The sequence below is a fragment of the Protopterus annectens genome, chromosome 6.part0 (assembly GCF_019279795.1).
Source record: "Protopterus annectens isolate FY-2018-M chromosome 6.part0, PAN1.0, whole genome shotgun sequence".
NCBI lineage: Eukaryota > Metazoa > Chordata > Ceratodontiformes > Protopteridae > Protopterus > Protopterus annectens.
Window position 1 is genome coordinate 1,660,639,940 of NC_056737.1, and position 16,573 is coordinate 1,660,656,512.

The 16,573-nt window shown below is 41.4% G+C and overlaps 1 protein-coding gene across 1 annotated transcript in view; it reads left to right on the plus strand.

Moving 5' to 3' along the window:
• The window catches only part of PLEKHH2 (pleckstrin homology, MyTH4 and FERM domain containing H2), a 1,501,506-nt gene extending 1,497,877 nt beyond the window's left edge, over positions 1-3,629 (plus strand). Inside the window, exon 29 of the mRNA XM_044075068.1 lies at positions 3,037-3,629. Coding sequence (XP_043931003.1) covers positions 3,037-3,222 — 186 coding nt within the window. The 3' untranslated portion in view covers positions 3,223-3,629. The remainder of the gene's footprint in view (positions 1-3,036) is intronic.
• Positions 3,630-16,573: the final 12,944 nt, after the last annotated feature.

Below are 16,573 nucleotides of genomic sequence, written 5' to 3' on the forward strand. Positions count from 1 at the left end.
ACTCATATAGAGGTCCTGAATCAAAACCAGGAGAAAAGAGTTGGCATTGTTATAAAGGGGCTTAGCATCTGGTTGTGGTTAGACAGTAAAAAATATCACATCTGTTATATGATAAACATTCCCTAAGACATATCAGTATAGGATATGAATATGGAATGATAGCAAACTCTGAACTAAAAAGCAATGCAAGACAGAAGTCTAGATAGAGGCTTACACTGAATGTTAACATTGCACACACAGACAGAAGACATTTGGTACTTGGGTAAGGACCTTCATAGCCAAGAAATGGATGTCAGTATTAAAGGTAACATAGGTAAGGAAATACAGAGTTCTGAACACACTTCTGATAGTGTTAAGCAGAAAAGTCTAATGAAACCTGACTCTAAGCAACAGGTATGTATAACCAAGGAGCGAAGACTGAAAATAAATTTTATTCTGAATACCCTTTGCAGAGGAAGGTAACCTATGAAAGAGAAAGCATATGAAAGGGTGCTGTCCACTCACACTAGTACAGAGGGAGAACAACCTAAAAATAGGACATTTGAGAGACGTGTACAGAGATAATAAAGCAGAAAATTATATTTTTTTATGTAGAACTACCTTTTGCACAGGAAGACATATAAGAAGCTGTATGCCCTTCCTAGCGGTGATGAAGTGCATACCCTTGAGCCACAGTCACATAAGTTGATTTCACTAGCACAGACCCGGGAAACAGCCATGCAGTGCCACCTGTGGGTGTCAGGGCAGTCATGTTGAAATCAACCTCTTGTAAAAGTGAAGGTTAGTGTAGTGCTGATTTTCTGTACACATCTCAGCCATTGTAGGTTGCTACTGGGTACCCTCAAACCACCCCAATGGCTGCCTAAATAATTGCCCCACACAGCTGACTCTTGCCCTCAGTGATGAGGGGAATGAATGAACCATTAGCTGGGAGGGAGCTAATAATTGGCAGGCAGCAGAGGCAAAAAGCAGAAAAAAGCTTCCTTACCTTAGACATGAATTATCACTGCTCATTGCACTTTTTGTGGTGTCTCTACAATTCTGCTCATAGTGTGGTACACATTAGATTTCCAAAATTCCAGTTTCAAGGCAAGGTATCATATAGCTTCATAGGCATTAATGGCTGTAAAGTTGACTTGAGCCAAAATAAAGATTTGCATCAGTGGCGACTGATGGATCAGTTGCTTTCTTTGCAAAATATAAAAAAAAATTCTTACTGTATGTGAAAGTGAGATCCAAACTGGAACTGAAAATGGAGTACTGTGATTTTTTTATTTGAAAGTACTGTAGCAGTACTTATTTTGGTGTTTGAAATGCAACCATGTGAAACACAACATTATTTTCACTGAGTTTTCCTATAAAATTCAGAAAACAACGCAGCTTGCTACTGCATGTTGCTGCGATGCTGTCGCATCATCTCACAGTAATAAGTCATTTTCCAACCACTTGCAACTTCAGGAGGTTTTTTCTTATTTTATCATTATTGTCATACTTCAGCAACAGAAATTTCTGTATACATATTGCCAGTAATGGCTAAATGAGGAGGCAGAGGTACAGGGTGCACGCTCATCAGAATCTTTCTGAAACTACTGAATAGTAGGTAATCAAATGACACAGAATGTCTGACGTTAATTCCTTATTAAAGTTTTAACTACAGCATTTTTCTATACATATGCTGCATATAGCTTAACAGCCCTAGAACATAACCACTGTACTGTCTTAAGTACATTGGCATTCTTATCTCAAACTGGAACAATAAATTCTAATTCTGAAATCTTGACTGCAGTGTTAAATCAAGTTTTAATTTGTTATATCAGACTTTTTAGACTTTGAGTCAGCATTCTGAAATAATATCATAATAGTCATTATATTATGGTAATATTCAGTATTATATTATGAGAAGTCAGTAATATTCGTAATGTGCACAGTGATTAGTTGTTGTTGTTGGTCTTTCGGCTTTTCCCAGTTAGGGTCGCCACAGCAGAACTCCGGTCCGCTAATGACTGGCAGTAGATTTTCATGAACGCTGAGATGCCAGCTCGACGTTCAACCTTCAACGAAGGCATGCCCATTTACGCATGTCTTTCGAATGCCCACCCAACCACGGGACATGCAGAAGACATTCCTCGCACTCCAGCCGAGAATCGAACAGGAGAACCTCTTGCTGTGAGGCAGCAACGCTACCGCTGCACCACTGCGGATGTACAGTGATTAGTAATATTCAGTAGTATATTATGAGAAGTCAGTAATATTCGTGATGTGCAGTGATTGGATAGAGCAATCAACGTGCCTATTGTAAATCCTACATTACTCACAGCAGTATGTATGGGTAGCTGTAGATATTAAAAAAAACACTACCACCACCAACCATGTTGACTGTGCAGAGAGATACACCCAATAGTCAGCAGGGTGGAAGACAAACTTTCACTCTCCCCAAAGGCGCACATTAAAAGAACAAATGAAGTCACAGACTGTAAAAAAAAGAAAATACCCCCAAATCACTTCCACAATGTTAGGAGTCCACAGGCATCCTTATGTTAACAGTGGAACACATGCACACTCCTAAGTCTTGTAATATGAAAAAAGTGTCATAAACAGCATTCAACATAATGTACTCTGCAAGCACTGGCATGCTTATGTGCAACACTTGAACACTGTGTTAGGAAGTCATCCCCAGCTGTGGAAACCAGTGGAAAAAAATGTTTGTTTTTTAAATTAATGTTATTATATATAACAGTAAAACTCAAATTGTGTGTGTGAATATTACTTGATTTACCCATGACTGGCTTATTTGTTTGGTCCCTCAGTCTTTGTCCTCATGATCAAACCATGCCAGCTAATGGTAAACCTAGCATTGTCCACACCCAGTCTTGGATTATTGCTAAAATATATAACTGTTTTGATTCTGAATCTAAAACTCTGTAACATAATGTGTTGAGTGAGTGAGACATGAACCAGGTATGGTGTAAAGTTGCTGTTATTAGATTTTTCATTTGCTGAGATCTCCTGACCCAATGTTTTGTTGTCTTAATACAGATTCTTGACATTACTTTGTTGATTGCCAGCTACATCAACAACTTTCACCAGCAGAAAGGAGCAGCCCACCATCTCTCAGCTCCAGCATCATTATCCACTCAGGTCACAGGGAAGAAGATCAAAGAAATGGGGAGCCAGACACTTCTTTCCCATAACAGGCCCACCAAGGGACCCACACTTTTATGAAAGAAAGAGAAGCTACAGCAGGATTGTGGCTCTCACATGAAAAGTGACACCCAGTTGTTGAAGCTGTTCATTTGGTTTCATGAATTTCTCTGCATAAGCCTTGCAGGTGAAAAAGGCACCACAGCAGATAATGATACTATATGCATTAGGTTTATAATCTACACAGTCACTATGTGTTAGATTTATTACTTTTATTACCTACACAACATGTCATCAGAAGCAAATGGATTGTTTTAATTGTGTGGTGCAAAAAGTGTTTTGAAGTTTTACAAACATGAGCACAAAATATCTATTACCTCTTTCTTTCTTTTTCTTTTCTTTTTTATTTTAAACATTCAGAATTATCTTTTATTGGCTGAAATCCTGTGGTTATTTAATTTAAAATATAAGGTACTTTGTGGATAAGCATTAACTACCCAACATGTAATATATATATATATATATATATATATATATATATATATATATATATATATAGATATATAGATATAGATATATATATATATATATATATATATATAGATAGATAGATAGATATAGATAGATATATATATTGTTTGCCATAAGGTTCAGTGTTCTAGTCACAATATTGTTCTTAAGTATAATGATTTAATGTTGCATATTTATTCTTTTGAATCTTATGCTGAATTTCACATCAGTTCCAAAGATAGTTAGGTACTAAAAAAGCTTGCCCAAAAGAAAGCATAAGGGCTGGGTTAAGGCAAAGTACCCAGGAAGGAATACAAATAAAACTAGCACCTATAGGATCTTTTGACGGACTCAGATGTGCACCATATGCTTCCCCAATGCTGTGCTTGTCTGACAGGTACAACCTCTGCATTCCTATGGGGGTAAGTATGTGATAACTGGTTTTAATAGGTAAGCAAGGTATGAAGGACACAAGAAGAAAATGGCATTGTTGAGATGGAAGAACATGTTGGAAAGTGGTAGAATTAGGACATAATAAATGTTCATCAGCTGAAAAAGAGACAAGAGGTTGTGGTGTTTTGTTAATAAGCATAAAATATATGATGGACCTTAATTTTAGATGCTTATGGTAGTGAGCTTTGAAAGTTAAATGGTATATGTTGTATCCAAAATGGTTAGTAAGATTTCCCCTTGCATTTATTTTTTCTGAAAGAAGTAGCTTCATTATAAAGGGAGAAGGAAAATGATGTAAAATCCATACTAAATTAATATGTGGTTAAGTTTTAAGGTCCTGTTTCATTGCAGGTAATTTAATGTTGAGATCAAGATATTGTTTAGAACTCTCCTATTACCATGCAGTGAGTTTGATGTAGTACATGTTAAGTCTGAAACTGAAGGAGTAATATACTTAAACTGTAACACATTGTAGGGTGGTTTGTTTAAGTGTACAACACAACTTATGAGGTGGGTAAGTGGATAAAAACATGAAGGAAAGTCAAACGCTTTGATCTTTCAGGAGAGATGTTACTACATTAATGTTATTCAGTGACTCATTCCTAGGATGGCCACGGTGATGCAGCGGTTAGCATTGTCGCCTCACAGCAAGAGGCTCTCCGGTTCGATCTTCGGCTGGGGTGTCTTCTGTGCGGAGTCTGCATGTCCTCCCTGTGGTCATGTGGGTTTCTTCCAGGTGCTCCAGTTTCTTCCCACATCCCCAAAGACATGCTGCAAGTGGATTGGACATGATAAATTAGCCCTAGGTGTGAGTGCTGCGTGTGTGTGCCTTCCATGGAAGGTTGGTCACTGGGCTGGCAATTCGACACCATAAAAACTCCACTGCCAATCATGAGCGGACAAGGTGATCTGCTATGGCGACCCCTAACCGGGAAAAGCTGAAAGAGAGAGAGAGAATGACTCATTCCTAAAGATAGTACTACTATTTTCTCTATGGCTGATCTGGACACAGTGATGTTACTATGCTATATTGTCAGTGTCTAGTGCCTCAGTTGAGTTTGTGTAGTCACTGCATAATTATTTGGGAATAATACAGTTCAGGACTTGTTTTGCCATAGTCACACTTTGGTATGCAATATACTGTGTAAACTGAAGCTGTGACCAGAGGAATGACAAAATCTTATAGGAAACATATACTGGAGGTTGTTATTCCAGAGAACTCTATGGACTTTGCCTCCTGAGGACATGCTTACAAAGAACTACCCTCTGGCCTTTAGGCAGAGTTGTTTATTACATTTTTCAGAGCAGTGTGTCATGGTGTTAAGGTCTGCTTTTGCTTCATCAGAAGTCTGCCTCTCTCTGTAATGTTAGACCATGCAGAAGGAGGGATGGACCCTCTGCACTTTAGTTCTTTTCCAGAACTGGTCTAGAACAGATCTTAGCTTGAAGATTGCAGATTTAATTCTTGAAAGGTTTTCAAACTGAATTTTTAGCACTTATTCACAACATTTGCAACAAAGAGCAATATTCACAAATATTGTGCTCATATGCATTGAGACTGTACACATTTAGAGATATAAGCAAGAGTCCTGTGCAATTGACAAACCTTCTGCAACTGTGGAGTTTGTACGGAAAAGTAAGTTCATATCTGGCACAGTTCAGCTATGGAGTCAGATGTAAAGTCCACATACAAATCAAGTCCTGCTGCCAGGTCTTTGATTCATAGAAAACAATCCTTCAATGTACAGGCTTTCGTAGCACACGTAATGTATGGGACTGTAGTTATGAAGTAAGCCCATCTAAATCCAGCAGATGTGTTCCAGTCATCTGGCAGTGCTGATGTACCATCCAGTGTAATACTGCTGAGGTGCAACGTCAGCATGTATGTGTAACTGATATCCATCAATGCTGGAAAAAGTAGTGTGCGAAAAGCTGCATAGTACAGCTTTGTATGGTACAATGAAACAGCAGGAAGACCACCTGTTGTTACCCTGGCAATTCTGTGACATTATCACTTTCCAGGCAATGGGATGTGACAATGCAATGGATCCTTTTGTATATGTGGACAGTTTATCATCCACAGTCATGACTGTTGAGAAGAAATAGCTGTGAATCTTTCTAGGTTAAAGCTTCAGATGACTGCAGAAAAGTAATGGGACCATTGCACTGCCAAAAACGAGCTTCTGAAATTTTCATGAGACCACTAAATCTATCTAGATTGCCTATTATTGTGTACTACCAATAGTAAGGCTGCTGTTCCCAGCTGTCTGACTGCAAAACAGAGATCAGTAGATGATAAATTCTGCAACTCTGTTGTTTTAGTCATTTTCTTCCAGCACCTCCTATCCTGTACCACTCTACCTTGCAGCTTGGGAATAAAAGCACTAAAGTATGGAATTACATATGCAAATGGTACTTGCAATGGAACAACAGCAGAACCAACTATTGGAAGATAACTGTAAGTGCCCTCCCTTGGCTGGCATATGAAGTTGAAAAGCCCATCACACTCCCTCTTATTTCAATATTCTGTTTTCCAAATATCCCCAAGTCCTGCACATCTGACCACAGTGGTCCCTGCTTTTCTCATGTTGCTGTTGGTCATTATATGCATTACTAGGTACCTTTGACAGCCATCTTGCTGCAACAATACAATGTATTGAATTATATTCACACATGACAGTGCTGAAGTTCATGTAGTTGTGTTTTGGGAGGCTGATACTGGTAGTCCTCTGGTTCCCCAGCATCCACACAGCAAATACACCATTTGGTGCTTGCTGTCTCACTGTGAGTTCCAGCCAGCTTGTGTGCATGATCCAGTATTTTGTGTGTGTTTGTGTGTTGGGGTGGGTGCTGTCAATTAATTCTACTATGTCCCAGACTGTGAAAGTACAGTTGTGTACACTTACCATAAATGTAGATGTCCGAGTGTATTCACTGTTGCAGTCATTACATTTGGGTTATCTGCTTGCAGGTAGCCCTCAGTCGGCCTGATTAACAAAGTCTTGGGTCCTGTGTCAGTTGCTGCCCCTTCTTCCATGACATCAAGTCGTCAGGGGTATAAAACATGCAGCCGACGCCATTACATCAGTTTTTCTTGCCCCAGATGTCAGGTGTCCCCCTAATGGGAAGCAATTAAATATAAAAGTACAAAGATATACCTCCAACAAAAAAGCAAATACACCAAAAAGGCTTTTAAGCATAGTAAAGGAAAGTAGAGGTATAGCCAAAAGAAGTTAGGGGGCTGGAGGGAGGGTAACCAGGACTGCAACAGTGAATACACTTGAACATATACATTTATGGTAAGTGTACACAACTGTACTATGTTCTTCGTGTTTCACTGTTGCAGTCATTACATTTGGGTAGATTCCCAAAGCTATGGTTGGGAGGAGGAATTTCGATAGCATTAGGGCCAGCTATAAGGCCGTGCAAGACTGCAGTGGTAAAGTCAGCTCTGGATTTAGAGAAAATTGGAAAATGATAATGCTTGGTGAAAGTATGCACAGAACTCCAGGTAGCAGCTTCTAGGATGTCCCTGGTAGGAACACCTGTGAGAAAGGCTGTAGAGGTAGATGCAGCCCTGGTGAAGTGAGGTCTGATCCCCTGGGTTATAAGTTTTCCATGGTGCTTATAGCAGAAATGAATGCAATGGCTTATCCATTTAGAAATGGTTTACTTTGAAATAGCCTTCCCCTCTGACCCTGCACCAGCAGTTGTTCAGATACCACCAGCAGTTGTTCAGATTTCCTTTGACAAAAAAACAAGCTGAGTAACGCAAGTCACCACACCACAAATCAGGCAGTTTGAATAGTTTATTTGTATTATTACATTATTATATTATTTCCTTTGAGGTTTAGTCCTGTCCAAGTAGAATCTAAGTTGTCTATGCACATTTAAGGAATGCAGTATCCGTTCCCCTTTATTCTGTGGATTGGGAAAGAAGGTTGGCAAATGAATGGACTGATTAAGAGCCACACTGGATACCACCTTGGGCATGAAGGATGGATTGGTTCTGAGGGACACCCTGTCCGCATGAAAGATGATGAAAGGCTCCACTGCCATAAGGGCCTGTAATTCAGATACCCTTCTAGCTGAAGTGATTGCTAAAAGGAACCTGTTTTCCAAGAAAGTCATTTTAAGTCTGCAGTAGCAGCTGGCCTGGAAGGAGGTAGAGTGAGTTCCTCCAAGACAAAGTTAAGGTCCCAGGCTGGGGTTAGAGCTCTCCTGGGTGGTCTCAAATTTTTGGCCCCTCTGAATAACTGCTTGAGCAGTGGATGAGAGAAGAGTGGAGGTTCTGTGTTATAATGAGCTGAAATGGCTGAGGCATGGATTTTGATGGAGGAAAAAAACAGGCCCTTGTGAAGCATCTCAGTTAAGTATTGTAAAATCTGAGGTAAATTGGGCACTGCTGTGCTCATCCCTTGAGATTGGTTCCAGACACAGAATCTTTTCCATTTTTCAGCATAAGATTTTCTAGTACTAGGCCTCCTTGCCTCTAAAATGATATCCATCACAGGTTTTCTGAGGGATGGTAAAGGAGAGATTAAGTAATTAGCCAGGCTGCAAGGTTCAGTGTTAGAAGCTGAGGGTTCAGAATCTGGTTCTCCTGCTGAGACAGCAGGGAAGGAGTCTGAGGCAGGTGCCATGGAGATAACCATGACACCCTGCGCAGGAGGGGGTAGCAGTGTTGGTGCGGCCAGTCTGGAGCAATCAAAATCATCCTTGGTTTGTCCTGTTTGATTTTTTTATAGTACTTTGGAGAGCAGAAGCAGAGGGGGGAAGGCATAGACTAATAGGTTTTTCCAACTAAAGGACAGAGCATCCACTTTCCAGGCTTGTTTGTGGGGAGTCCTTGTGCAAAATTTGTCCAATTGGTAGTTCTGGGGAGAGGCAAACAGGTCTATATCTGGGCTCCCCCATTTGCTTGTCAACATGTTGAAAGTCCTTGGTTCCAGTTTCCACTCGTGTGGGTCCATGAGGTTTCTGCTTAGTCCGTCTGCCAATGTATTTAATTTTCCTGGCAGGAATTGAGCTTGTAGGTGCACTTGGTAGCTCAAGGCTGTGTTCCACAATGCCATGGCTAGTATGCAGAGAGGGTAAGAATGCGTACCCCCCTGCTTGTTTATGTACCACATAACAGTGGTGTTGCCCGTCATTACGATTAGTTGTCCTGGAAGAATGTGGTCCTTGAAGGCTGTCAGAGCATTCTGTGCAGCTAACATTTCATTTTGATTGATATGCAGGTGCATTTGACTTGGGTTCCATTTTCCCTGAATGCACTTCCCTGCCAGGTGAGCCCCCCATGCATAGTCTGATGCATCTGTTGTTAGGGTTTGGGTGGCAGGGGGTGGTGTGAAAGATAGTCCCTTGTTTTGTTGGCACGCCTCTGCCCACCAAAGGAACTCTAGGCGTAGGCAAGGTATGATAGGAATCATTGTTTCTAGGTCTTGACAATGTTGACACCATAGGCTTTTTAGATACAACTGTAGTTTCCTCATATGCAGTCTTGCATATGGAATTAGAAGAATGCAGGAGGCCATGAACTCCACGGCTTGCAGCATTTGTCTTGCAGATAGTAGGGTTTTTGTGGCCACTTGTTTGAAGTAGGTTGTCAAATGAATTTGTTTCTCTGGCGTGAGGTAAGCCATCTGGGAAGTTGTATTCAAGCTTGCTCCCAGGAATATAATTTATTGACGGTACCAGGTGCAATTTCTTTTCGTTTATGGTGTACCCCAGACAACTGAGAACCCTTATTCAAAAGTATGTCCTGGCTTTCTGCCTGAATTAGACAATCGTCCAGGTATGGGTATATTTGAATATTTCTTTGCCTGCAAAATGCAGTAACTGGAGCTAGGCACTTTGTGAATACACTGGGTGCAGTAGATAAGCAGAGAACTGATAGTGCAGAGAACTGATAGTGCATGTAGCCTGCTTTGAAGTGTAGGTATCTTCTGTAAGATTCCCTGATTGGGATGTGCAGGTATGCTTCTTTTAAATCTAGTGTTGCCAACCAGGCATCTTTGCCTAGCATAGGAAGTAATTGGTGAAGAGTCAGCATCTTGAATTTTGGAATCTCCAAAAAGGTGTTTAGAGTAGACAGGTCCAGTATAGGATGCCATGGATTGTCTTTTCTGGGTACCAGGAAAAGTCTCGAGTAGAAACCTTGTCCCTTTTTCTCCTCTGGTACCAGTTGAATAGCCCCCATGCTTAAGAGAGAAAGTACTTGTTTTTGGGCCTCTGCCCACTGATTTGGGGGTAGGTCCAACCACCCACTTGGTGTTGGCAACATGTGGAAGTGAAATCTGTATCCCTGGGACACAATATTTAAAACCATTTGTCCTGGGTAATGAGTTCCCAATTCTTTGCATGAAGAGCAATCTTCCCCCCCCAAAGGGGAAGTCAGTTGATAAGTGCTTGGAAATTGTAAAAGGAAGTCATTGAGACAGTTTACCATAGGGGGGAGTCTTATTATTCCCAGATTTGGAAGTGGAGGCCCCCCACTGCTTAGTTCTGTGTGTCCCCTGGGACTGAAACCTGGGGTTTTTGCTGTGTCTGGGTTTGGCTTGAGAAGACCTGGAAGGGGCTGGAAAGGACCAGGTTTTTAGAGGGCCAGTGCCTATTAAATCTAGGAGGCTGAACTTGTAAAAAATATTTAACAGTTTGCGTAGATTTAGCTTTATCTTCCATCTTTTTAAGAACTTCCTCAGCCTTGTTGCCAAACAGGCGGTCCTGATTTAAAGGAGCATCCAACAATTTAGCTTTAACATGATCAGGCAAAGATTGCTCCTTAAGCCAAGCATGCCTTCTGAGCACAGAGCCAGTAACAGCAGCCCTGCAAGAGGCCTCTAATGAATCAAAACCACATTGCAAAGTATGTTTTCCAATTTCTTCTGCAGACTGCATTAAATCCTGTAATTCTTTATTTTCCACACAGTCAGGAATCAACATCATTTTCTGTTTAAGCAGTCCAATAACATGTTGCTGATACTTTAACATATGAAACTGGCAGTTTAAAGCCCTAATGGCCAAGGTTGCGGAAGTGTAAACCTTCTTACCCCATCTGTACAGCGCCCTGGAGTCTCTATCAGAAGGGGTAGGATTTTTAGCAGTAGAAGCCTTAATGCCCTTGGGCCACTGTGAAATAGTCTCTGGATCTGCAATAGGATTTTTAAAAAGGAACTTGTGGGACTCATGGACCCTGTAGTATCTGTCAGGTTTTCGGGGAGCAGGAGGCAGGGAATCAGGGGCCAAACTAGATTCCGAAAAAGCATCATCAACAATGTCTAGTACACGAGGAATAGCTAAAGGCTTATGCTGAGGTAGGAGAAGGAAATCCCTAAGCCTCTTTTTTGAATCAGAAAAATCCTGGCTTTCCCAGTGGAAATGCTCCCTTAGAGTATGTAAGGTTTCCCCAAAAGAAAAATCCTCAGGAGGGGAAGCAGAGGGAAAGGAGTCCTCTGCATCAGAATCTTCATAAGTAGATAAGGGCAAATCCAGATAATCAGAAGAATCAGAAAAAAACAGAATCCTGATCAGAAGGTTCATAATCAACTTCAGTCCTAGGCCTCTTCAAAGTGGTGGTGGTGGTGGGGGGGGGGGTTGGCTACCCCTGATTAGAGTTATTAGATCTTCAGCCATTCTTATCATTTGTTTTTTAGGCATAGAGGCCTGAGCATGTGGCCTGGGCATCAGTTTTTTAGGCATGGATCGAGATTTAGGCCTAAGTAAAGAAGGAGGCGTCGATTTAATATGCAAGTCTGTAGGCCTGAATACACCCTCAGAAGCCGATGTCTGCACAGCGGCTCCGGACCCATCCAAGGTAGAGACATCTGCGGGTTCCATAGTTGAAGCATCTCGCGGCATACCGGACTCCGAATGGGTCTCAGAAGAGGCCTGCGAATCAGAAGTAGCGGGTATCAGGGGCTGCAAAAGCGCCTCAATGAGTACCGGCGAACTGGCAACTGGCTTAGGAGAAGCGTCACCGGCAGTTTTAGACCTCAGTGGCCTGTCTGTGCCTTTATCTTTGTGGTTTTTTTTGAATCCCGGTAGTCGGATGGCCAACCGACGACATTTCTGGATAATTAAACCGAGAAACAAAATATTTAGAGGTGAAAATATACCGACGATGGATAGTGCGCTGATTAAATAAAGCACAAAACCGACAGCAAGGTACGTCGTGGTCAGGGCCTAAGCAAGGAGTACAGTACGAATGAAAATTTTTATGAGGTATTTGCTTTCCACAAGTAATGCAATTATTAACTTTTACTGACATCAGTAAGGAGCAAGAAAAAGTTTCCCCAACGGGGTACTTAGCTTTAGTTGAAGACCTCGGTTCTGAAACTCGAAAACGAAAATTTCTGGAGTCGGCCGACTGGCACTTGCAAACTGCTTCTGCTTCGGGCACTGCACGGCAAGAAAGACTATTGTAATGGCGTCAGCTGCATGTTTTATACCCCTGACGCCATGGAAGAAGGAACAGCAACTGGCGCAGGACCCAAGACTTTGTTAATCAGGCCAACTGAGGGCTTCCTGCAAGCAGATAACCCAAATGTAATGACTGCAGCAGTGAATCATGAAGAACATCCATAGCCAGTGTCACTTATGTGAATGTAGTGTTTATTAATATTGTGGCCCATCTTTAATAGGCTGTAAAGTGAGAGTAGATTTTATAAGTTTTCTCATTTGCTCAGTGTAGGCTTTAAAATGATGGGATCCCAACTTCATGAATGTTAAGGTGGGCAGAAGGTGATGTGCCAGAATAAGTACAATAGTTGCATATTATTTCTGGGTTTGGAATATAAATCAAAGTCTGGATAGGTTTTCAATACCTTTTATAGTTCCAAGGTTTTAACAAAATGCAACAGCTGTTAAATAATGTGAATTTGGGCTTTGTTGTGGCTGTCTTATCAGTGTGTTAATTCTTATCAGGGACAGAGAGAGATGACACAAATGTTTTTGTCAGTGGGTTTGTTGACAAAATTTAGTGTGATGATGCTGCTGATTATATCATTGACAGGAAATTGGTTGCAACACTTTAGTAGTCCCTAAGTATCTGGCGCTATTATGTTTGTCTCCTTCACCACTGGCTTCCTTGTTATGCTGGTAATAGCAGAGGGTAAGAGCTCCTGTTCAGTAGGGCCATACTCGATGCAGTACTAAAGGCCTCTAGAGATTTGTTGTGCATCTTCTTCATGGAGGTCTTGTGGAGAACTGGCAGCAGAACCCTTGCTTCAGGTGGAATGCTGTAGAATGAATCAATTTCCCTGCTGGTATCGTAGAAGAACTTTTGATGCCATTCCTTATTACTGTTGCAGTACTCTGGGAATATCTTGCCTAGGATAGTCTAACTTCCAAAGAGTATAACAAAGCCTTTATACCTTCCAGGCATTGTATGTCAAACATATGTCATATGACCACATATGTCACAACATGGTGCCTAATCCTCAGAACTTCTTTGCCACCAGTCCGAACGTTACTCTTAAATTCAGTCTGTTCACTTTTCACTGAGCTGGTTCATCTACCAAGCCTTCTAAACTTTTCACTGAGCTGATTCATCTACCAAGCATTCTAAAGATAAGTTCCCATTGGGGTTCCTATCTTCCTTGTTTGTTTTTATGTCATCAAGGAAGTGAAAATGTGAGTGTGGGAGGCAGATTCTGCATAAAGATAAACACGAGAAGTGCCTTTTTGTTTTTGTTACTCATGACCATACTCAATGTGATATTTGTCTGGCATTTGTCCCTAAGACACTCCATAGCTGTCTGTCATCCCTTTGTGTATTTATTTGGAAAACCAACATCTTAAACGTTTGACTCAGGGTACCATGGTCAAATCCACCCACCCTGATTCTTTGTCTCCTGACTCTCCTTTTGAAGAATTATCCTTTGAGGATACAGTGGTCCTTACGATGGAGCACTTTAACTGGGACAGTTCAGAGTTTTCTGGAATTCAAGAGAGATATTATGAACTCTTACAAAGGGACTTTTTCAAATCTTCTGCAGTCCTTCATGGTTTAGCTACCCTTTTGGACACATTTACAGCAGCTTTTTAGACTCCTGACTCTCAAACTCCAACCTCTGTTAAGCCATACAGATTATATAAAGTCCATAAGGGTCATAATACGTATATAAAAGTCCTTCCTCTGATCTGCTGCTGTTTCCATGTCCACAGATGAGCCATCCAAACTGCTATTCTCTTCCTTTTACCTTTGGACAAGGGCAACTATGCTGTGGAGAGATATGGGAGAAAAGTGTATACTTCTGCTGTGTTGGCTTGTAGAGCCATTAATTACCAATTCCATATGAGTAGATATGTCCTGGCTCTTCTCTTCTAGCTTAGGGATGGGGAGGTTGTCTGATGTGCCTGATTCAGACTGTAAGACTTCTGCTGTTTCTCTTCTTAGTTCTGTCTGCCTTGGGTAACTCGCCATTACATTAAATGCAGCTATGATGCAGCTGATGCCTCTTCTAAGGCAGCTGCATCTGGTTCTGTCACATGGAGATATTCTTGGTCGTGCCTTCAAGCCTTACCTGAAGACATTAAGGCTAAATTTTTAGAATCTCCCTAAGACAACCAAAATCTTTTTGGTACTGCTGCTGCAGAATTGTTTAAAAATGCTTCAGGATCAGGGTAACGTTATGCAAGACCTGAACCAAACTTTGTTTCCCCTGTACCTAAATTTCAGAGGAACCATCCATCTAAATCTTCTTTTGTTAGTAGATAGCCTAGGCAATCTGCTAGGAGCAAGAGGATTACTAAGCATTTTCCCAGACAAATCTACTCACACTTTTAGAGGCCAAAACTTTCTTTTCCTGACAAATCTGCCTGTATCTGAAATCCAGCCTCCCTTTCCCCTTGGCCAGATTCCTCTGTCCCTCAGGCTAACCCTTTTTTCCTGTTTGGCAACAGATAACCACAGATAACTGGGTTCTCTCCACCACTGAACATGGATATTTTAAGGCTTGGAAGTCCCTTCCTCCATTTTCTGGCCTTCCTTAGTTTCCTGCTTGTCAGCTTCCTCATTTTTCTAGGTTCTGTAGGATCTGGTGGAACAATGAACCATCCAACCTGTTCCCTTGTCTCATCAGGGAACAAGTTTTTATTTGCAAATGTTTCTGTTTCTCAGGAAGGAGGAGTTATGGAGGCCCATTCTAGACATATCCTTTCTCAACACCTTTCTCAAGGTTCCTTCCTTCAGGATGTTTTCTCCTCAGACATTTTTGTTGCTTCTTCAAGCTTTTTCTGGTACATATGGATTTGAAGAACACTTACATCCATATTCCTACTCACCTTCTCTTCAGGAAGTTTTTGTTTCTCTGTCTCTCTCTCGTTATCAGTTTTCTGCTTTGCTGTTGGTCTTTCTACAGCCTTAAGGGTATTAACCAAATATTTGGCCCCTATTTGTAGCCTTCTGAAGACTTCAGGGAATTCAAATATTCTCTTATTTAAATGATATTCTGATTCAAGCCCCCTCTGAGCAGCTCCTGCTTCAATAATCTGCTTCAGTATCTATACTTCATTATGTTTCTTTTGCGCAGTATGAGGGTTCATCCTCAGTCTCAAAAAGTCTGTGTTGACTCCCTTTCAGGAACAGGTGGTTTTAAGTTGCAGGATTTAGACCATCCTAATGCTGGATTGCCTCCTGCCTAACAAGGTCCTGTCTTTGACTGCTTATTTCCAGTCTCTTCCTCTTCCAGTCCTTCCTGCAAGGAAATTTCTCTCAGTTCCTAGGGTACATGGCATCTACTATTCCTATAGTTCATCTACCAAACTCTACATGAGGAAATTTCAATGTTGTCTCAAGATTGTTTGACTCCAGCACTGCCACCCTCTGGAGTATTTGGTTCCTTTCTTACCTTATCTCAAGCTTGAGCTTCACTGGTGGTTTCATCATTTTCCCCAAATCCAGGTCTGCCTTTTCACGTTCCTCTCTATACTCACAGTTGGGGGGCCTTCTTTAAGAACCTGAAAGTCCAGGGTCTTTGGTCCCTTCAAAAGGTGGCAGACCATGTCATCATCAAAGAGATGAGGGCTGTACTCCTAGCTCTTTAGGCTTTTCACTTCTTTTGGGTTCCAGTTCCTCTAAAGATTTTTACAGACAATACTGCAGTCATGTGGTACATCAACAAGCAAGGGGGCACAAAATCTTGCCTTCATTGTGGGATGGGTCTTCAGGCTTGGAATTTTTCAGTCCACCATCATCTGGTTCTTCAGGCAGTTTACATCCATTTAGATATTAGATATTTCTGTATACCTACACTCCCATGGGTCCTGCACAAGATTATGTGAGACATACCCAAAATCATGCTGGTGTCTCCCTTTTGGCCCAGACAGCACTGGTTCCCCTATCTATTTCACCTGGGCAGGGGCAATCATCACAAGTTACGTCACATGATGAATCTTCTCCCAGAAGACAAAGAATCTTTCATTCCCCTTTACTTGTCCGCACTTCAGCTGACACTTTGGGTGATAG